This window comes from Labrus bergylta, chromosome 6 (assembly GCF_963930695.1).
Source record: "Labrus bergylta chromosome 6, fLabBer1.1, whole genome shotgun sequence".
Lineage (NCBI taxonomy): Eukaryota > Metazoa > Chordata > Actinopteri > Labriformes > Labridae > Labrus > Labrus bergylta.
In genome coordinates, this window is record NC_089200.1 from 5581578 (window position 1) to 5602904 (window position 21327).

The 21327-nt window shown below is 39.9% G+C and overlaps 3 protein-coding genes across 3 annotated transcripts; all 3 read right to left on the minus strand.

Moving 5' to 3' along the window:
* Nucleotides 1-207: 207 nt before the first annotated feature.
* LOC110002351 (E3 ubiquitin-protein ligase RNF14-like) lies at nucleotides 208-6606 on the minus strand. The gene is made up of 7 exons (XM_065955610.1): nucleotides 6295-6606; nucleotides 5243-5373; nucleotides 4296-5144; nucleotides 3173-3251; nucleotides 2745-2957; nucleotides 1994-2166; nucleotides 208-1902 (listed from the first exon to the last, which is right to left on the minus strand). The coding sequence occupies exons 1-7, from the start codon at nucleotides 6446-6448 to the stop codon at nucleotides 1774-1776; spliced, it is 1728 nt and encodes a 575-aa protein (XP_065811682.1). The 5' UTR covers nucleotides 6449-6606; the 3' UTR covers nucleotides 208-1773.
* A 283-nt stretch (nucleotides 6607-6889) lies between these two features.
* On the minus strand, nucleotides 6890-12145 carry LOC110002347 (E3 ubiquitin-protein ligase RNF14-like). Its single transcript, XM_029282176.2, has 6 exons — nucleotides 11155-12145; nucleotides 10208-11056; nucleotides 9633-9711; nucleotides 9087-9296; nucleotides 8439-8611; nucleotides 6890-8353 (listed from the first exon to the last, which is right to left on the minus strand). Exons 1-6 carry the CDS (start codon nucleotides 11317-11319, stop codon nucleotides 8207-8209), a joined length of 1623 nt encoding a protein of 540 aa, XP_029138009.2. The 5' UTR covers nucleotides 11320-12145; the 3' UTR covers nucleotides 6890-8206.
* Nucleotides 12146-12305: 160 nt separating this feature from the next.
* On the minus strand, nucleotides 12306-21067 carry ankmy1 (ankyrin repeat and MYND domain containing 1). Its single transcript, XM_065955614.1, has 20 exons — nucleotides 20757-21067; nucleotides 20408-20554; nucleotides 19793-19987; nucleotides 19513-19554; nucleotides 19186-19424; nucleotides 18793-19009; nucleotides 18434-18595; nucleotides 18187-18332; nucleotides 17321-17657; nucleotides 17076-17239; nucleotides 16803-16974; nucleotides 16437-16577; nucleotides 16230-16322; nucleotides 16030-16137; nucleotides 15817-15939; nucleotides 15325-15426; nucleotides 14918-15083; nucleotides 14701-14773; nucleotides 14373-14527; nucleotides 12306-14120 (listed from the first exon to the last, which is right to left on the minus strand). Exons 1-20 carry the CDS (start codon nucleotides 20967-20969, stop codon nucleotides 13930-13932), a joined length of 3186 nt encoding a protein of 1061 aa, XP_065811686.1. The 5' UTR covers nucleotides 20970-21067; the 3' UTR covers nucleotides 12306-13929.
* Between the last annotated feature and the right edge of the window lie 260 nt (nucleotides 21068-21327).

Consider the following 21327-nt stretch of genomic DNA (forward strand, 5'->3'; position numbering starts at 1 on the left):
ATCGCCTCTTCTTTTTTGCTATGGTGGAATTATCATTGTGCTTATGTGCATTAAAATATTCTTTTCTGTTTGCCCTTTTCCTTTATTTTTCTAATTTTCATCGAACAATCGGCATCAATGAGGCTTTACAACCAACAACAATTTGTGTTTTTTTTGCGAGGACAAAGAACATAGAAACAGAATTATAGCAAACATAAACAGCAGTACTTCTTCTGTTACAAAACTTTAATAGAAATAAAGAAAACAATAAAGTTGAAAAGTTAATTGTAAAATATATTAAATATGTACAAACAGTGTCAAGTAAAAACCACAAAGCCACTTTCATTACAGTCCCATGTGAAGTTTATTTAACCTTTTATACGTCACAATGTATTCATATTTTATATTAAGATAGTTTTAAAACCCACTTTGGTCTAATAACATTCTTTATAACAATACAATGGTAAAGGTACATTGCACAGATAAAACTCCTGAAGAGCACGCTGTAAGTAAGATTTATTTTTAACAAAAGTTTTCATATGCATCTAAATGTCAGACAGTTCAGTGACTCTGCTGCTTTAACAAATGATTGCTTTATTATTTAATAATTCAACAGAATCCGTATACATCTCAGCAGATAATGTAAAATATATCTTGTAGATAGAGTTAATATGTTTGTATTTCAGAAAGTTTGCTTGACAAAACAAGCCGTTTGAAGACAGCAGCACAGACTCAGGGAACTTCTGATGGACATTTTTACACTTTTTACTGATTTAAGGGAACAAAGAATTAACAAATTCATCAAATGAATATCAGGTAGCTGAGTCAAAAAGAACCATAATCGACTGCTAGGTTTTGGTATAAAAGCTCTGACTTTACAAAATAAAACACACTTTGCAATATTCTCTTATACTGTAGATGATTCATCATCCAGAGCTGCACACATGCATATTACACATATTTCACTTGTTTGTTTTTTATATAGTGGAAAAATTAAAGGATGTTTGAAATGAAAGAAAACTGAATTTCTTCACACAAAAAAAAGAGGATATGGGGCGCTGGTGGTGCAGTGGTTAGAGCGTGCGCCCCATGTACAGCCTGTACAGGAGGCTGTAGTCCTCCAAGCGGGTGGCCCAGGTTCCTTTCCCGCATGTCATTCCCCACTCTCTCTCTCCCTAATTTCTGACTCTATCCACTGTCCCATCGCTACAATTAAAGGCACAAAAAGCCCAAAAATAAATATTTAGAAAAAAAAGAAAAAGAGGATATCTTAAAGTAACCGCAGAGTGTGACCAAGCTTGTTATTTAGCACCCTGTGCTTATTGCACAACAGCTTAACACTTTGACACATGGGCCCGTTAGAAGTCACTGATACTAACATATATTTTGGAATTAATTGGGCCTATGATACTTAATTTGTCCGGCAGTAGAAAAATAATGGTTTGGTTTTTTTTGTGTGTTTAGTGTTGAGATGTGTTTTGTCTTTTTTTTAATTACATACTTTATCAGAACCTGCTCTGTTGTAGAGAGTTTGATAAAAGCGCAATTCAAAGTCTAACAGGTTTGAAATAAGCATTACACATTGCACATTTTAAAGAAACCATTCCCTTTGAGGCTGGTAGAAAAGTAGCAGAGAACTGACTGAAGTATGAACGTGCACCACATGTTGGTGGTCTGGTGAGGCAGGCCCAGCAGAACCTCTGTCTGCACTGTACCATGCATAACAAGTGCACATTTTGCAAACACCATTCTGTTTGTGGCTGGTGGAAAACATAGCAGAAGGTCTATATTTAGTCATGAGTATCCATAAGGTTGTGGCTCGCATGGATGTTCGAATGAACCTGTCTGCAGTCTGGTGAGGCAGGCCCAGCAGAACCTCTGTCTGCACTTTGTGCAAATCATCATGTTACAACCACCGTTTTTCTGCAACACAAACACAACAACATACGTTTAAGCAAAGGCAGCTGTCTTAAAAAGTCTGAAGTTTACATTTTAAATAAAGATGAATACATACCTCTATCCTGCAGAAGCAGTGTGGACAGTGTTTGCTGTTGAAAGTGATCCAGTCTTCACTCAGATATTCAGCCACAGTGTCAAGCAAACCACTGCGGCCGTACCTGCTCTCCAGGAGCCGCTTCCTCTCCTTACTGCCACTCTCATAGTCGTTCCACAAGGCCTTGATCCCCTCTGAGAAACAGACAAATATCACTGCTTTGGAAAGCTGTACCCAGGCAAAGGACGGCATTTAAAGGTTGTTACAGTGGGCCTGTTCTGGACAGCTGTGTTAGTATATCCAGAAGTCCATGCAGGTTTCCCTCTGACCTCTTAATGCTATTATAATTATACCAGCTGATTGTGACCTGCTCATCATCAGTAACATGCTGCCCATTGGCTCACTGACTCCAGGGTTAACTTGTAAGAGACAGAAAGAAGATTCTGATCTGAGCAAAACGTTTTTGTGACATATGGACATTGACAGATATATACCTTTTTTTAAATGTTCTTTAAAAATGAACACGGTTAAGTACAGGGGTTAATATTCCCCTGACTCCGGCACCTGTAAGTGCAAATTACTTCTTTGTTTCAGACTTTTTCTTGTTCTAGAAATGACACCCACAAACATGTCGTTATGTCTTTCTGTAACTTGTAAAAGTATCAAATTCCCCGATTTACAATTTCCAGTTCTGAAGATAAGTTAAAGTTTTTTTGAAACACAAAATATCAACAAGTGATGCACAGACACACAACGGGGTTTCCTTGTGTACCTTGTGTCTGTGGCAGGGCTGCTTTAAGGTGCGAGTGTTCTTCTCTTATCTCTTTCTTTATGATCCTCTGCTCCTGACAGTCCTTTGTTCCATGATAGGTCTTTTTGCAGGCGACACAGAAGGCAAAGCCGCAAACTGAGCACATCGCCGCCCTGCTGGACTTATCCAGAATGACGGCTGCAGCACAGGTACGCCGAGGACAGTACACCACATCTAAGATGATTGATGATACAAAGGTTATCTATTAGTTGGCTTGAGCATAATTGTCAAGAATGAAATGAGTGTTATATAATAAAAATATGTGAATTTAAGCAGTTCAAAATCAATTGAATTTCTTACAAAGAAGAACTGATGTTTTGTCCAGTTTATTAGAATGAATAAAGGCTTTCAATACATGCTCAGTTTAATGAAACATGAGGGGAACAAACCAGACATGGAGTCCAGAGTCTTCTGTAGCAGGAGACGATCGTAGCGACTGAACAGCTCCTCCCCGACCAAACTCTTCACCTACCAACATGTGAAAGTATAAAGAAAGATGTCATGACTTTTACAATATAACCGAAGACATCATCTCAAAGAAGATGGTTGAGTTTTAGTTCATCTGCTAACCCTGATCGTAAAAAAACTGTACGTCAGAAGGGACATAAATCTAGAAATGTATAATCACTATTACACCATCAGAGGTCGCAGTTCAAGTTCATAGTTGCTGAAGCAAAACGTACTGTACTTAAGTGAATTTTTGGGGTACAGTTCTTCCATTAAAATGAACAGAAACATATTGTATTGTCTAATCCCCTTCTTACAGTTTAGTAGCAACATGACAGAATGTATAGAAAATATATGTAAAGAAATCTGAATCGTTGTCATGGATGAAAAGGCCAACATGTCAGAAAGATGCTGAAATATAAATCCAGCTCAAGTAACTGAAAGATTAAAAAGTTACTTTCTTGCTAATGCATCAACAACTTCATCAAACACTCCCTTACATTAATGCACTTCTACCTTTCAGAGATTTTAGAAATGTGACTTTAAACCTTCCAACCTCTTTTTTAAAGTGTTATTTTAACTTACCGGTATTTATCTCTTTTTAACCATTGATCTTTTCATCATTTTAGGACATTTTAAACGTAAAAAATGTCCCTCGTGAGCTGATATGTGAACATACAGGAAATATGAATTTACTTCACTGCAAGCAAACAGCAGGTTGATGATCTTTCTATCGCACAACTGGTCGCACACTTCTCCACCTCATTTTACACTTAGTGCTGATATGAATGCAAAATCTGTGACTATAGAGTTGGACTCTTTCGCTTCATCCTCCATTCAATGTCATTCTTTATACATCATGATGTGCTCCCTCAAACCCCGTCAGATTAAGATTCCCTCTGTGAGGTGTATACAGGATGTGTATAGGAGTAAAGAGTCTCATAAATGTTCTTAAAAAGTTAAACTGGGGCCTGACTGTTCCACTACAGCTTGACCTCACAAATAAAGCCTACGATAAGACTGTGTGTTTGGAGGAGAGAACAGACGGGCTGCTCAGGACCGTACCTGTGCAGGTGTAGGGGTTGCAGGACAGTCTGCATTAGGACAGGTGACACCCTCGACGTTCCCCTCAGTTATCTGGAGCTTACAGAACTCGCTGAGACAGCCCCGGCAGAAGATGTGGTCACACTCGAGCAGCTGAACACACTCTGAACCGAGCCAGCCAACGAAACAGATATCACAGTCAAAGACGGTGGTGGAAAACTCTTTCTGTTTCTGGGTGGCGTTGTAGATCAAGAGCTGGGACAGGAGGGCTTGTGATGGAGTCAGGGAGAGACCAGAGGGGGTTTGTCCAGTTTGATCCAGTGGGTGTGGAGAGCTAGAAGAGGGAAATGATGAGGCTGAAGAATCGCCTCCAGTGAAGATGTCTTCCTGGTTACTTTGATCAGACTGAGCAAATGGAAGATGATCTGAGACCGCCTTAAATTCTGAGTTTTCAGATGTCTGGTCAGCCTCCCTGTCATCAGAGGAATCTTTATCAGAATCAGTTAAAGTGTTTTGGATCAGAGGCTCCTCATTAGAGTCTGAGCTTAGATCAGTCTGGCTGACTTTGCTGAGGTGTGATGTTGAGTTATTTTGTCCTGATTCCTCAGCTACCTGACAATCTTTGCTGCTCTTGTCTAATGTTGAAGGATTTAGACTTTCAGCAAAGTTCCCTGTTGGACGCTCAGCTCTGGAGGATGTTGCAGAGAGGTCCTGTGCGATGCTTTGCTCGTGTGATGGAAGCTCCAGCAGAGAGTGGACGTCCAGGAACTTGAGTGCATCCTCTTTAAGAAACTGTATCCAGGTGAAGAGCACCACAGCGCCCCCAGTGGCCTGATAGAGATCATTGAGCTGATCAGTCAATGCACAAAGCTGTGGAAGAAGAAACAATATAATAAATGAACCTCAGAAACTGGCTCTGTCTTTGTACACCATGTTAGTAAATTTAACAGATAGTGACTTGGCATTACCTGTGTGTGTGTCAGCCAGCTGCAGGTGAGGGAGAAAGAGGGAGGGGAGGACGATGGGTAGTCCTCAGGGAGCTCAAAGGTCAGGCACAGAGGAGGGAGGTATGATATCTCATACTGTCTCAGTGTTTCACCTGAGGAAAATGAAAAACAAAAATACACGTGTATAAGCTTATTAAAGACAAGTTCCTACTTTTAAGTGTGTACACTGAAGTTATCGATGTAGCACCTGAACTTTATCCTCACGAAAAATATTTAAAAGATATAGAAAACCTAGTGATTTTACGTTAAACAACTTGTGATAATCTAATGGGCTAATTTATAATTCATCGCCCCCTTTTTTTTTAAAATTACCCTTTAGCCCTTTATCATGTCAAAGGTATGTTTAAGTTGTTAAAAGTTAGGGAGTTAATGGAATAATAACAGGTATGTAAATTCAATTATATTAAATTAAGAGAGTAGTGAAGGAACAACCCCCCCCCCCCATTCTATTTACGGTTTTATTTTTATTTTATTATTTATTTATTTTTCTTATTATTAGTAGTATTATTTTTTCTTTCTAAATCTTAATTTAATTATCTTTTTTCTCTTCGTACCTTTTCTTTGGATTTATTTTAATTTTAATTTTATTTCATGTTGTATGTATTCTTGTATGTTTAAAAAGTTATGTATAAAAATGTGCCAGGATGAACAAAATATGTGATGAAATATGACAACTTGTAATGTAGTAAAACAGCCTGCAATAAAGTCATAAAAAGTTGTTCAAAGTTGCACATTTCCCTTCATTACAGCTTGCATATGATCTAATAGGCCTAATGACAATCAAGACAAGGGAGAGATTAAATCAATTAGGTTATTATTCCACCCAAAACAATCGCAAATTTGATGATGTAATTTTCTTTTTTTTAAATTCTTTAATTAAATAGCCTATAAAACACATTTTTCTGGAATCCGTCATTTTACATTTTTACTTAAAGTAGTCTTACTTGAAACCAAAATGTATTTTAAGTTTATAATAAAGGCCTCTCAAAGTTTTTTGAATTGAATTGAATTACCTTCTTTTAAAACCACAGTAAAGTCCGAAGGCAACTCGACTGACACTCGGATTTCTCCGGAAAACTTCGTCTCATCCCGGAAGAATTCATCGGAATCAAAGATACTGTGGAGAGCGAGCAGTTCGTCCTCCTGCTCCTCTCTGTCCGCAGTCATACCGTCCAGTCCCGACAGAAACTCACTTCACCTCCTCCTCGTACTGATCGTTAAGATGCTTCCTCGGAGATTAAAGTTGACTTTGTTATTTTATTCCTTCCAGAGTTTAGGTTTGTTGACACTTCCGTAACTTGTCACATGAGAGTCTGGTCGGTTGTGTTTGTTTTTCTGCTCCTGGAGTGACTCAAGAGTGGCTGCCCGTCCCTCTGCTGACTCATCTGTTTGTGATGCAATGTTCAGGACTCAGCTGTAACACCAGCCTTTAGAGATAATACAGCTACACACACTGTCATGTGCTTTTCACGGTTATCATGTAAAACTAACCTTTTTCTTTTTTGTTGTTGTAAAAACAACCAATAAAGTGTCAAGATATTATCAGAATCAGAATCAGATTTATTGTCCAGGTATGCTTACACACAGTAGCGGAGCGAGTGTGGGGGCAGAAGGTGCGGCCGCCCCGGGCCCACTGTTGTCTCAAGGGGCCCACTGTTGTCTCAAGGGGCCCACTGTTGTCTCAAGGGGCCCACTTTGAGCCAAATTTAACATGCATGTTTGTTATTTAGTTGAATTTTCTAATAAAGTTAGTTTGACTAGGTCTGAGTCTCTCTTTTCTTTTGCCGCAATCAAGACACACAATGTATTTTGTAGAGCAGAGAGGGGCCCCCCTCCACTGCCAAGGGGGTTCTCAACTTCGGCAGCAAACAGCACCAGCAGGGTGCTGTGGCCTGTTTGTAATGTCATTGATTCCACCTCTTGGCACCCCCTTTGCTGGGCCCCCGCTGCTGTCTGGAGTTTTAAAAAGCTAGTCGTCTGTCTGCTTTATTTCTGTTTACCTCGCTGTTTTTCTTAACATTAAAAGTGTAAAAAACTAAATAAAAAATGTTTTTATTATAAAAATAGAAGAAGAGTAGCAGTACAGCCGTATGCTCTTCCTGTGAGGTAACTTAAAAAATAACAACACATAGTACAACATATTGTAAAATATGTACAAAAAGATGAATAGAAGAGCTTTAAACCCACAAAGCCACTTGATGGTTCAGTCCAAACATCTGAGAGCAAGTTATTAGTAAAATCATTTCTTAAGACATGTTTTACACAAATATATTACTGACAGATTAAAACCAGCCACTCAGCTGCTTTAACAACTGATTGCTTAATTGTTTAGTACAGTGGTTCTCAACTGGTGGGTCGGGACCCAGTAGTGGGTCGTGGAGCCCTTTTCAATGGGTCGCGAATGTGTGCCTGGAAAAAAACTTGTATCAAAAAGTCTGTGAAGCGCTTTCTGAACATGTTTGTTTTGTTCAGTTTCTCGCTTCAGACTTGTGTTTTTTTTTTTAACGACTGAGATCCAAACTGCACAATTTATCAGTAAATAAATCTGATTGGTCGAAAACTATCCAAAATTTGGGTCTTTAATGTTTTTATGAAAAGAGGAATTAACCAACTATTAAAAAAAAAACACATTTAAGATAGCTTGGTCATTAATATGAACAACCCAACAAAGACCTGTAACCAATGCTGGGGAGGAAGCTTGGTTTTGTGCAACAAAGAAAAAGAGAGACTGAGCAGTTTTCTACAGGAGCAGACATGCATCCATTCATGTAATTTAATCCTTTCCCCAATAAATGTAAGGCTTTTATTCTGTTAAAGTCTCACTTCAAAGTCAAACAGATTTCAAAATAGAATAATTTGTGAAATTAAAAAAAAAAAAAAAAAAATCTGTTTGTGGCTGTTGAAAAAGTAGCAGAAGGACAATATTTAGTCATATGGGTCCATGACTTCAAACAGTGGTGACTGGCATTGATGTGTATGTAGTGCACTAGCTGTCTGCAGTCTGGTGAGGCAGGCCCAGCAGAACCTCTGTCTGCACTTTGTGCAAAGCATCAAGTTACAACCACCGTTTTTCTGCAACACAAACACAACAACATACGTTTAAGCAAAGGCAGCTGTCTTAAAAAGTCTTTACATTTAAATAAAGATGTATACATACCTCTATCCTGCAGAAGCAGTGTGGACAGTGTTTGCTGTTGAAAGTGATCCAGTCCTCACTCAGACGCTCCTCCAAAGTGTAGAGCAAACCACTGCGGCCGTACCTGCTCTCCAGGAGCCGCTTCCTCCGCTTACTGCCAGTGGCATAGTCTTCCCTTAAAGCCTGGATCCCTTCTGAGACACAGACAAGCACACACACACACACACACACACACACACACACACACACACACACACACACGGTTACCCAAATATCAGAGCCTAAGAAACACACGTGTTTACACAATCTGAACATTCAAACCAGGAATTGGACTGTCATTAAAGGTAAATGAAAGGTTGTCACAATGGGCCTGTTATACAGTTCTATCAGGGTGTTCACAAGGAAAGAAAGTCGTTGAGATTAAAAATCGCCTTTTCAAGAGTCTGTCGGAAGGTTATGTCGGGGGTTACTGACTCATCCTGTCACATTTTTTAGTGAATATTCATTCTCTGATTCAGACTTTATTCAGCCACAACCATGTTGTTATGTCTTTTCTGTAATTTACAACAAAACAAATTACCTTATTGACAGGTAAGTTTAAAGGATTTATGATTGAAAGGCAAAATACAAACAGGTGTTCTACAGTCACACACAGGTATGCTTCTGTACCTTGTGTCTGTGGCAGGCGTGATTTAAGCTGCTGTGGTTCTTTAATCTGTTTCTGTGTGTTCTTCTTGGGCCCGCAGTAGTCTGTTCCATGATAGGTCTTTCTGCAGGCGACACAGAAGGCAAAGCTGCAAACAGAGCACATCGCCGCCCTGCTGGACTTCTCCAGAATGACGGCTGCAGCGCAGGTACGCCGAGGACAGTACACCACATCTAAGAGGAGGACGGAGATGAGGGAACACTTTTTTGAAATGAAATGTTCTTCTGATCAGTTTCCTTAATGTCTTTATTAGTATTGTTTTCACAGTTAGCTTCAGGATAACTGATAAAACAATCAAACAAAATAAACCCATTTTGAAACAGCCCATATACCCCAGACATTTTATGAGTATTGTTATGTTTACATTGTATAACTGTCTGTATGTTGCTGTGTTGTTTTGAATTATATTTACGTACAAGCTGCTCATAAAACAGCTTCCACTAGAGGGATTCATTTCAGTAACAGCCTTCCATACATGCTCAGTTTAATGAAACATGAGGGGAACAAACCAGACATGGAGTCCAGAGTCTTCTGTAGCAGGAGACGATCATAACGGCTGAACAGCTCGTCCCCGACCAAACTCTTCACCTACCAACATGTGAAAGTATTAAAAACATATCAAAAGAGAGTTTTAATGAATTTAACTTCATTTCAAGTGGTTTATTTTGGCTACAAATATAAGTGTGTGTTTTGTTGTTATAGCAGGAGATATTCATTTAGAGCAGAGATATTGGTATCTGTGTAACTGCAGCAGGATGAGTGACAGAAAACTGTGTTTCTGAAAAGACATAAATAGAGATACAATCACCATTTCCCCAGCAGAGTTCACTGATCAAGTCTTTTTTTATAAAGCAAAACTTCAGGGACGTTCTGGTGTACTTCTTCCATTACATTTTAGAGGATAATATTCAAGTATTTATTTTAATTCAAACAGCTAAGTGACTTTACATAGTAAAATAATATGTGCAAATATAACTTGGAAAATAAGATTAATTGTTATGGTTGAATATCACAACACTAAGAATGCTTAAACCACCTTCAGCTCAAGTAAATGCAACTTGTGCAGGTGTAGGTGTGTGGGTACCTGTGCAGGTGTAGGGGTTGCAGGACAGTCTGCATTAGGACAGGTGACACCCTCGACGTTCCCCTCAGTTATCTGGAGCTTACAGAACTCGCTGAGACAGCCCCGGCAGAAGATGTGGTCACACTCGAGCAGCTGAACACACTCTGAACCGAGCCAGCCAACGAAACAGATATCACAGTCAAAGACGGTGGTGGAAAACTCTTTCTGTTTCTGGGTGGCGTTGTAGATCAAGAGCTGGGACAGGAGGGCTTGTGATGGAGTCAGGGAGAGACCAGAGGGGGTTTGTCCAGTTTGATCCAGTGGGTGTGGAGAGCTAGAAGAGGGAAATGATGAGGCTGAAGAATCGCCTCCAGTGAAGATGTCTTCCTGGTTACTTTGATCAGACTGAGCAAATGGAAGATGCTCTGAGACCGACTTAAATTCTGAGTTTTCAGATGTCTGGTCAGCCTCCCTGTCATCAGAGGAATCTTTATCAGAATCAGTTAAAGTGTTTTGGATCAGAGGCTCCTCATTAGAGTCTGAGCTTAGATCAGTCTGCCTGACTTTGCTGAGGTGTGATGTTGAGTTATTTTGTCCTGATTCCTCAGCTACCTGACAATCTTTGCTGCTCTTGTCTAATGTTGAAGGATTTAGACTTTCAGCAAAGTTCCCTGTTGGACGCTCAGCTCTGGAGGATGTTGCAGAGAGGTCCTGTGCGATGCTTTGCTCGTGTGATGGAAGCTCCAGCAGAGAGTGGACGTCCAGGAACTTGAGTGCATCCTCTTTAAGAAACTGTATCCAGGTGAAGAGCACCACAGTGCCCCCAGTGGCCTGATAGAGATCATTGAGCTGATCAGTCAATGCACAAAGCTGTGGAAGAAGAAACAATATAATAAATGAACCTCAGAAACTGGCTCTGTCTTTGTACACCATGTTAGTAAATTTAACAGATAGTGACTTGGCATTACCTGTGTGTGTGTCAGCCAGCTGCAGGTGAGGGAGAAAGAGGGAGGGGAGGAGGACGGGTAGTCCTCAGGGAGTTCAAAGGTCAGGCACAGAGGAGGAAGGAATGATATCTCATACTGTCTCAGTGTTTCACCTGAGGAGTAAACAAACCAGATAATGTTACACATTTAAAGGGAATTATACGAAGACAATCTGATTTGGACAACCAGATGTGGACAATGAACTCTTCATTATACACAGAGTGAAATATTAAAGCCCTATTTTTAATCAATTACACGTGTTTGACAGTCATAGTTAGTCAAGTAGTTATTGTGCATGATCTATCTTTGAGTTCTCAAAAATCCATCCAGGCCCTAATACACCTTTTCCTTGAAATGAAGATAAAGATAAAGATAACGATAAACTTTATTGATCCCCCATGGGGGACATTTTTTTGTTACAACAACTCAAGAAAACAGGAATCAGGAATATAATTATTAAAAATAACAAGAAGTTAAAAATCAAACATATGTACATCAGTTACATAAAGGGAGAAAAAATACAATAATAGAATAATACCAAGAGAGAGATCTGATCTCACAATAATTGTATTTGTGCTAGAAGTAAAGGAGTCATTATTTCACGTAAAAACAGCACATTCTGAAAGATGTTTTTTTCTTTCTTCTTCTTCTTCTCTGTTTTAAGAATAAAGTACACTCACAGTCATTAAATAAGTTAAAACTACATCTGGCTAAACAATGAAATGTTGCTTTAGACTCCTGCTCACAACTTACAAACTCATTTTCAATTAAATAATGGATGAGTCAGAGGGGAGTCCAACTCTTACTTTTGATAGGTCTACTTAAATTAGGCTACAGCTAAAGTTAATAGGCCATACTAATTGTTGTAAGCCTTAAACTTGTGTAATGGATGGGACCTATATGACTATGAGTACCTTACATCTTCCACCACCAAACCAAACTACCGGTGTAGTAACATGTTTTCCCCGAGTGGGTTTATATAGCTTCTTTAAGAACCACTGTGAAGCCTGCTGTCAGCTCGACAGACACTCGGATTTCTCCGGCAAACTTCGTCTCATCCCGGAAGAATTCATCCGAGTCAAAGATACTGTGGAGAGCGAGCAGTTCATCCTCCTGCTCCTCTCTGTCCGCAGTCATACCGTCCAGTCCCGACAGAAACTCACTTCTTCTTCTCCTCTTATTGTTGGTAAAACAATTTAAGCTTCTTTTCTTTTATTATTAACCTGCAAGAGTTGAATTTCTTTGAGGCTTCAACTGTACAGTAGGTTGAGTCAAGCCTGTTCGCATGCCTGCTCCTGGTGTGGCTGCCCTTCCCTCTGTTGACTCATCTGTTATTATTCAATAGCTAAAGGTAAACAAAAGTCTTCTGCTTCACAACCTATTAGCCAACTACAATTCCCCCAGAAATTATTCACATAGATTGTTTTAAATATAAGTTTGAGACAGAAAGAGCAAAAATATATCCAATATTGATGAACTTTCAACATTATATCCTCCCTTCATGATGCAGAACTGTTTGAACTTGTATTTAATGATCAGGAGCACAACACATAAGTAGCCTAATCCAAAATACACTGGCACTGGTTTTCTTTGAAAGCGTTTATGTTTCCTCAGGGCGGTGCATCAAGTCAGGTAATTATAGTTTAGACATGACAGTAAAGTTCAACTTTTGCTTATTAGAAAGTGTGAGTGTTTAGAAAGTGTTATGTCATCCTGCTTAATAAGAGATATGTCTTGTGACGAGGTAACACTGTTTGGTATTAAAATAGAAACTCAAAGCCACAAAAATAAGCTGTGCAGAAAACTTTGAGTTACGCTCTGAATCAGTTGACTCACATGAACATAATCTTAACAACTAGCCTTATTGTGTGTGTACTGCTATTTAAACAATCATGCTGTCATCTCTGTCATGATTTGGTCTTATGTAGTTTGTATTTTCAGTTCAGTTGTATGTCGTTTGTCGGTGTTGTATGTTGTTTCCCGTGTCCTATGCCAGACCTCTGCTTACCTGTGTTTCAAGTATTTTTCCTGTGTTTTTTGACTTCTAGTTTTTGGCTTTTGAAGTAAGTTTTTGTTTTTGCCTTTGGCCTTTTTGTTTATTAAATATATTTAGTTAATTCTGCACGTGGGTCCAGTTCCTTGTTTTTCCCCTGAACGTAACAATCTCCAGCTGAACTCCAGCTTATAAATGCATTAATGACATTTAGATCAGAAGTTTTATAAGGTAAACTCAAGGTTTACTACAAGCTTTTCTTGGGCTTTCAACTACATCTTTGTCAAAGTCGTCATCATCAACTTGAAACATGACAACTGAGTATTTGGGGAAATAAAGTCAGTTGTTTCTGGCTTTTTTTTCTGTCTGACTGCTGTTCCCAGATTCAACAAAGACATTTCTAAAAGAGACCTTTAAGATGTGGTAAAAAAAAAAAAAAAAAAAAAAAAAAAAAGTTAGATTGCTAAGGTATAATAAAAGTCAGGTGCAAATATCATGTGTTTGCTCCCCACACATTCAGTTTGGATTTAGATTTCTGTTGTTGCAAAATTTCTGTCAACAGCACATTTCAGAATATACATGACAGGTATATTGAAGAGTGCAGACCTACTGACAGAGTAATGAATTGTGGCACATAATACTGTCATCATACAGGTATATAAATATATAACTTTAGTACTGAGCATCACAAAGGATGTGTTAGTATATAAGGTAGATAAAGTTGTACTTAAGCTGTTATGAAAAGTGCAAAGTTATAGTGTCCATCAGTTGTGGCTGTAGTTTTCCTTCAGGTTGCTTTGGACCTCAGCCTTGATTAACAGCTCAGGATGTCTTTGGGATTTCAACTCCACAACCAGCGGCCTGGGGACTGCTTTTGGTTTCAAGACAGCAGTCAAGGGCCTGGGGCCTCCTTGTGATTTAAACACAACACTCCTCTGAATGCCATCAGCAGATGCTGGATTGAGAGAGACAGACAGACAGACAAAGTATTTAAATGCTCTGGATATTGTACTTCAACTTTTGTCCAATATTTGACTTAATCTAATAGATATCAGCGATTCAAAACACTATGACCAAGTTGCACATTTGTATTAAAGGCTTATTTATTTGATATTTCTGCTCTGAGCTTTGGTGCTCCCGGGGTACGGTTTGGTGGCTGGTGTTGTTTTGGTTTGCTGGGTTGTTACTGAGCTGCCCTGATTCCCACCTGACTCTCGGTTACACTCCTTCTTGTGTCGTTCGTCCCATGCTTTCACTTTGCAGTTCCTGGAGCAGTAGAAGACCTTGTGGCAGAGGCTGCAGGCGGTCAGCTTCACGGACACAGAGCGGCCGCAGTGATAGCAGAACTTATATTCTGGATTCCTATGAAACACACGTTTAGTTGGAGACAGTCACCTGGAAGATTTGCTTTTCAGATTTCCTCATCTCAGATTTTCAGTTCTTCTGAATTACATATTTTTCAACACTTTGATTGTGAGTTTAAAGTTGAAATGACATGGTGTCTTACATGAATGAGAGTGTATGTGTGAATGTACCTGTGTTTTTCCTTTATGGGTGATAGATTTTCACAGTTGCGAGTGGTCCCATTTGTGGAAATAACACTTGCCCCTGTGTGCAGAAACCTGCCTGTTACTTTAATACCGTACACACACACACACACACACACACACACACACACACACACCTGTACAGTCACACACTTTATGAAACCAAACAGGTATAACCTTCAGAAAACACAAACGTTGTACTGACTTTTCAACTTGAGCGTTTGTTCTCGCTCTGAAATCTCACGCTGCCTCTGGCAAGCACTTTGTCTATGCAGATCTCCCATCATGCTCAGCAGCTGGCGCCGTGCTTTGAATGTTTCCCTCTCCCGCATGTTCAAAGCGTGGAATGGAGTGTGGGCAATACGCAAGTCCTAGATTATGAAATGAAACATACAGCCATCTATTAAGATCGAAATGTGCAGCATAGAAATAATATTTTAAAAAGTAGCCAAAAGTTTTGTATGTGTTCATTCCCTATGGCTCCAAAAAGAGCTAAAAAATTCAATCTTAATCATTTTAACAACACACACATTTATTGCAAGGCTTCTCCATTAAACCCAATGCAGCTGTTTTTTTACTGGGAAGTGAGTGTTTTTAAAAGTGGTGTGTTACCTGGTTGAAGGAGTAGTGTGCATAGTCCACTGCGTTTCCCACAACTCTGCCCACCTTCACTTGCATCAAGATGTCAGCGCCCCCCTTAAATAATATATCCAACTATATCAAAGAAAGACACACACACACACACACACACACACATGATTCTTGCTTTTTTTTAACCGACTCAAAGCAAGAGATTTTTTCTTTCTCCAGAGATACAAGTACAGATGCATCCTGCATTTTTATTCTTTTATTTTGAACACTAATGTTGATGTCTTGAAATATAAAGTCAAGTTTTAGAATGACTTTAAATATGACTTTTGATCCAGGTGTTCCACATTCTCAATGAACAAGTTGCCTCGACAAAACTAAGAGCTCCAAACGTATGCTAATCTTTAAATATAAAATATAAATATATACATTAGGCCTTTAGAATAAATATTTAACTAGCAACAGTTGCATCTTTTACAAGGCTTTCTGTCTGTGTATGTGTGCTTGTGTGTGTACCAGCTTGGCTCTGTTGCCACCTAAGTGGTAGTTAAAGTTGAGGAGCGCACAGAGGGCGCTGCCCACCCTGCGGCCGAGAAGTAGGTTGGGATTTGCTCCACCTTTCAACAGCTCCTCCACTACCTGAGTGGGGGAAAGGAAAAAGGTTAAGGACAAAGTGAGGTTTGGATGTATGTGTGTGTGTGTGTGTGTGTGCATGTGTGTGTGTGTTACCAGGTAATTTCCAGATACTATAGCCAAAGAGAGAGGTGAGTGTCCACTCCAGAGGAGGTCTGTGCTGGCTCCATGGGCGAGCAGGAGGGCGACTATTCTACTGGCATTCTGCATTAAAAAAAAAGTCATTTATGTAAACCACTGATTCTGACATCAGTGATGGTGTTTGTATTGCATGTGCATCTACAGTATGTACTGACCCTGTGGTCACTTTCTCTCTGGCAGGCCACATGCAGGGCCGTTCTGCCTCCAGCTTTTAGAAGGTTCTCGTTGGTGCTCAGTGGTTTGCCATCCTTCATTGAAAAAAAAAAGTCTGTGTGACTGAAACTCTTCTTTTAGAAGTTTCAGCTACCAACACAGCTGTGACTCAAGACTTATAAAATCTTCAAATACAAACACACACAAACCTTATCTGGTCCATAGATCTCATCTTTGTCAGCTGCTTGTGCGTCTGGGTCAGCAACCGCATGGAGGAGCAACTCTGTGATCTTGGGACCTGCTGGACCTGGCAGCGTTACAGCTACATGCAGTGGATAAAGGCCTTTCCTCTATAAAGAAAAGATGAGAATTTAAGAGGGCATTTACAATTAATGGAAATGAAGGATTCAGGGTTTTTATTTTTGGTTTGTTTTAAGATGTCATTCAATCCCACTGGCTGAAAAATATGTATCTCTTCCACAACAAATATGAAACTTAAACACACAATTATTTCAAAAAGAGGCTTGATGAAGATGATAAGAAAAGTACAGAATAAGAAAAGAAAAGTATTCTGCCTCATCTGGGAGGGGAACGTCTGTGCTAGCTCCACATAGCAGCAGTCTCCTGACGGCCTCAGTGTCAGACGCCATAATGGCTAAAAAGAGGACAGGCATGGGAACCCTGCACGCATTGGGGTCAGCTCCCCGTTCCAATAAGAGCTTCAGGGTGTTCAAACGAACTCGGTTCCTGCTCAGACAGACACATAGCACATCAGATGTAAATAACAAAATCATGTCATTTTGAAAAGATCAAACTGTACAGATAACAGAGTGGGAAACAGAACTGACTGAATTTTCCTTGTCGCGCTTTTGCAGACAATATCCTGTGTCTCAGAGTGCTGAGGGATCCCGATAGGACTCAGTGGCTCTGTTGAGTGCTCCATCAGTTCACCCCTAACCTGGGTGCTGACTGAGCAGGTAGAGTCAGAGGTCAGTTCTTCGTTTTTGTAGAGCTGCACAAAGAGAGTTCAAATGAGTTTTAAAAAGTACCGTCTTATCAAATTTAATAATATGGGAATCTCTGAGCTTTATACCTGAACTCTTCCAGCTGCCTCAACTTGACATTGCTTCCATTGTTTGCTGCTTTGCGTGCCCTCACTTCCTCTCTCTTCTATCTCCTTTACATCGTCTTCATGAATGTTTCTCACTCTCTGCTCCAAATGTTCCTCAACGTCCTCAACACCTTCTGTTTCAATCCCTCTGAACTCGCTTTTGTAAATTCCTCTTCTCAGATCACATCTGCTCTGATTCCCTCTTTGCTCTTCCTCTTCTTTTCCGTTGCTCTCTTCTTTATTAAGATCTTTAGTGTCTGCAGGGGTCGCAGGCTCATTCAACTCAGGCATGAGCTCGGGGTCGTTGGATATGTTAAGGCTGTGATGTAGGAACACAAACAAAAAGCTCAAATTGATACATCAGTTTACATCAGCTGGTGAGACAATTACAACTCTATTCTGAGGAGAAAACTGCCTTCAAATACAATATTTTCAAGATAATTTCCAGTGATCTGATTCAGTCTCAATCCAAAACAGAGGAAAAAGTTAGCGAAGAGGTTACGCAGAAAGAAGCTGAAGTTCATTTATCAATTAGTCCATTGAAAGAAAATTCTTCACCAATTTTTTTGATAATCAATAAATCATTCAAGTCATTTTCACACCAAAATGTGAAACATTTCAGGTTCATGCTTCCTTAATGTATGGATTCCTTCTATATTAGTAAAGAAAGATATTTTGGGTTTTTGAATGTTGGAGCAAATGGAAATGTTGGTTGTGACTTTGCAGCTAGTTGACTTAAAGATTCATCATTAAAACATGCTGTAGTATCACCAATGATGAGGTATATAAAAGTTAGTTTCAGCACTAATGATCATTATGTTTAAATGTGATATCAACTTAATTCCTACCGTTCAGAGAGGAGACTCTGGTTGGTTTCATTGTTCAGGGTTGTGCCAGTGGTCAGAGGTCTGTTGTTAATCCCGACTGTATTTGTAGTGAAGTCCACTTGGCTGATTTTAGGACTGCTCCCACATGGAGAAAAAGACCTGACAGACTAAAGACACATGACAATAAATGTAGTTTTATGTTCTATCCATGAGAACTATTGATAAGGGTGATTGAAACAAATAAAAACTACATTGAGTAGAGTCTTACTTGTGTTGCTTTAGGGGGTTTAGCAAAGGGGGTATGCAGAGACTGGAAAGGATAGTAGAGGACATGGCACACAGCCAGGGCTGACATGCCTTCACAATTCATCTTGTCAATATCAGCACCCATATCCAGCAACAGGTGGATCACATTATTATGGCAGTTAACCTGACAAGCACAAGAAAGAAAAAGGAGAAAATCGTAAAGCTAATCAAAAAATAGTTTTCTGATTTCTTCAGTTGATCGCTGTTTTAATTACATTTATCAACAGGTTTAAATTGTATAAGAGTCACACAAAAAAAACACAAGTATAACTGTATCGATAAACTACTGTAAAAAAACAAAACAATGTAAAGGCATCTCACTGTGGCAGCGATCAGTGCGGTGTGCCCCTGTGAGTCTGCTACATCAGGATGCACCAATCCTGTCTGGAGGATCTGCAGCACAGCTTGTAGATCCCCTCTGGAGGCCTGCTGGATCAACGACTTTGAGCTCGCTTCCAGATGCCCTTTAGGACCAAAACTTTCTCTGTTCAAAGAGAGAACAGCTGCCACATCCCAGTCCACATTTTTGGCCTGCAGTCTAAGAGAGACACACACACACACACACACACACACAATTACATTCTTTTTTGAAGACATATTATATCAGCTTCCTTGCAGTCTTTGTGTCTTTTTCCTTTTGGTCAATACTGGAGTGAATAACAATGTGTTTTGGTGAAACTACTCCCTTAAAACGTTTTGAAATGGATGTCTGACCTGTGTTTGTGTATGTGAACCTGCATGCGAGTCTGTAAGGGCAGAGTGGAGAGAGGGTCTCGCTTATAGCCTTGGTGTGGGTAGGCCTCGGGTTCCCACAGTTCGCCGTAAAAGTGTTGATCCAACTCTCTTCTTCTGCCAGGGGGCAACGGCAAGTGGTCGCCATCTGTTGAGTAAATCTCAATTTCTGGGGGAAGGATAAAAATCTCCTCTGGCAGACGATCTTTTTCATTTTCGACCTGGGGAGGACGGAGTATTCATGATCGGACGGTTTCTAGTTATGTCACAAGTTGTTACAGTTGTTGATTATGGTATAATTTAACTTACCTTACAGTCTGTCTTTGCTTCTGTTTGTGGATAACTAGGAGGCTGGAAATGAGAAGAGAGGTCAGTTATAAGATTTGGATCTTTTTTTGATTTTTTTTTTACAGATGTTTTATTGAAAAGTGTTAAAAAATGAGTTTAAAAACTAACAGTATTTAGTTGAGAGAAAAGTATTTAGAAGTACGGTATACAACAAATATAAAGATTCAGCATCTCATTGAGATTGTTTGGGGCAAAGGAAAAGCCTTGCATACTTGTGATTAAGACAGTTCTCAGCATTTACCTGAGTGAGGGAATCTGTGTCGAAGTCTTGGTCCAGGAAGGTGGCATATCCAGAAAGAACCTTCAGGCTAAAACCATCTTCGACGGGATTACACAACTTAAAAAGTCGCTCCCCGATCCACAGACCCACATCCTCACAACCGTCTGGATCACTAAGCACACCTGGACCAAACTTTTGGTCTGCATGGTACAAACCCTGAGAGGAGGGGGAGAGATGTTATTTACTGTTAAGATTAAGATTTACTTTTTATTGATCCCAACAAGGGGAAATTTCAGTTTTTACACTCTGTAAGTCATGCAACACACACAGAGACTGAAATATACACACATGCACAAACAGGATCCTATGGACATGCACTAATGGAGAGAAGTCAGAGTGACGCTCCTGAGCTGATTTTGGTGCCTTGCTCAAGGACACCTCTGCAGTGCTCAAGAAGTGATCTGGCACATCTCCAGATACCAGACCAACTTCCATATTTGGTCTGCATTGGGACTTGAACCAGCGACCCTCCGGTTCCCAACCCAAGTCCATACAGACTGAGTTACTGCCGCCCGTTGTTTATGAATAATAACAGCAAGTAATCCATCTAAATGCCTGTGAAACATCTTTCTTTACCTGAAAGGTGGCTCCATCAGGAAACATTTGTCGTCCGTATCCTTCTTTCCTGTTCAGGTAAAACTTGCCAGTGAACTTGTGCCCTGTGGGCCAGCGGTACAGTCCATCGCCATGCTTGTAGTCTTTGTAGAAAAAGCCCTCGTAGAACTACACAAAGCAGCAGACAACAGACAAGTCAGGGATATCAAATAGTGACTGGTAAAAGTTTGTTTTCATGGATGTTACTGCCATTCACACAAAACTGTAATAACAGCTTCACTATCTTTGTTTATTTTAGCAACAATCAAGCTTACCCCACAAAATTAAAAAGACTATTACAACATATTTGACTTCTGTTCTTCTTCCTTACCTCTCCATTTACCCAGGTGTACCTCCCTTTGCCGTGTTTCAATCCATTCACAAATTCTCCCTCATATCTGGATCCGTCGAGCCACTCCTGAACCCCGGGTCCCTGTAGTCTCTCCTCCCGGCTTTGGTCGCCCCTGTGCCCGCTGCTTTGTCTCGCTGACCCCGCCGGCTCCTTACCTTCTGCGACCGATACACCTTCACAGGTCGACAGCATTTCAAGCCTCTTTAAATAACTCACATGAATCAACTTCAGAAGTACAAAAAGCAATAGAGTCACTGCTACACAAACAGATAGCTAAGTAACTCAAAGGATAAAACTTTAGCTGTCTTAAGTCAGATTTTAAGTTCTCACTTTTTCCTGCGAGTGCCAGTTGTCATGACAACGGTTGAATCGTGTACGGGTGGAGTTGACTTTACGCATGCGCAATCATGAAGTGTAAAAAGTTCTAATCAAATGTTAATCTACTGAATAAAAATGAAAAAAATAAGTGAATTGTAGAAAAATAATAAGCGTTGCATTTTCTTTAAATTCGGTCAATTAAATAAGCAAAAACTTGGCAATCAATACATAA

What these genes read in the sequence shown, in the direction of transcription:
- ankmy1 (XM_065955614.1), bottom strand. Translation starts at nt 20,969, where the DNA reads ATGCTGTCGACCTGTGAAGGTGTATCGGTCGCAGAAGGTAAGGAGCCG. An exon ending in CCGCACTGATCGCTGCCACA is followed by an intron (nt 18,596 to 18,792) that starts GTGAGATGCCTT and finishes TGTGCTTGTCAG; the next exon opens with GTTAACTGCCATAATAATGT. An exon ending in CACACTACTCCTTCAACCAG is followed by an intron (nt 15,084 to 15,324) that starts GTAACACACCAC and finishes TTCATAATCTAG; the next exon opens with GACTTGCGTATTGCCCACAC.
- LOC110002351 (XM_065955610.1), bottom strand. Translation starts at nt 6,448, where the DNA reads ATGACTGCGGACAGAGAGGAGCAGGAGGACGAACTGCTCGCTCTCCAC. An exon ending in TACTGTGGTTTTAAAAGAAG is followed by an intron (nt 5,374 to 6,294) that starts GTAATTCAATTC and finishes CATTTTCCTCAG; the next exon opens with GTGAAACACTGAGACAGTAT. An exon ending in GCTGGCTGACACACACACAG is followed by an intron (nt 5,145 to 5,242) that starts GTAATGCCAAGT and finishes CTTCTTCCACAG; the next exon opens with CTTTGTGCATTGACTGATCA.
- LOC110002347 (XM_029282176.2), bottom strand. Translation starts at nt 11,319, where the DNA reads ATGTGTAACATTATCTGGTTTGTTTACTCCTCAGGTGAAACACTGAGA. An exon ending in CAACCCCTACACCTGCACAG is followed by an intron (nt 9,712 to 10,207) that starts GTACCCACACAC and finishes ACATGTTGGTAG; the next exon opens with GTGAAGAGTTTGGTCGGGGA. An exon ending in GACTCTGGACTCCATGTCTG is followed by an intron (nt 9,297 to 9,632) that starts GTTTGTTCCCCT and finishes TCCTCCTCTTAG; the next exon opens with ATGTGGTGTACTGTCCTCGG.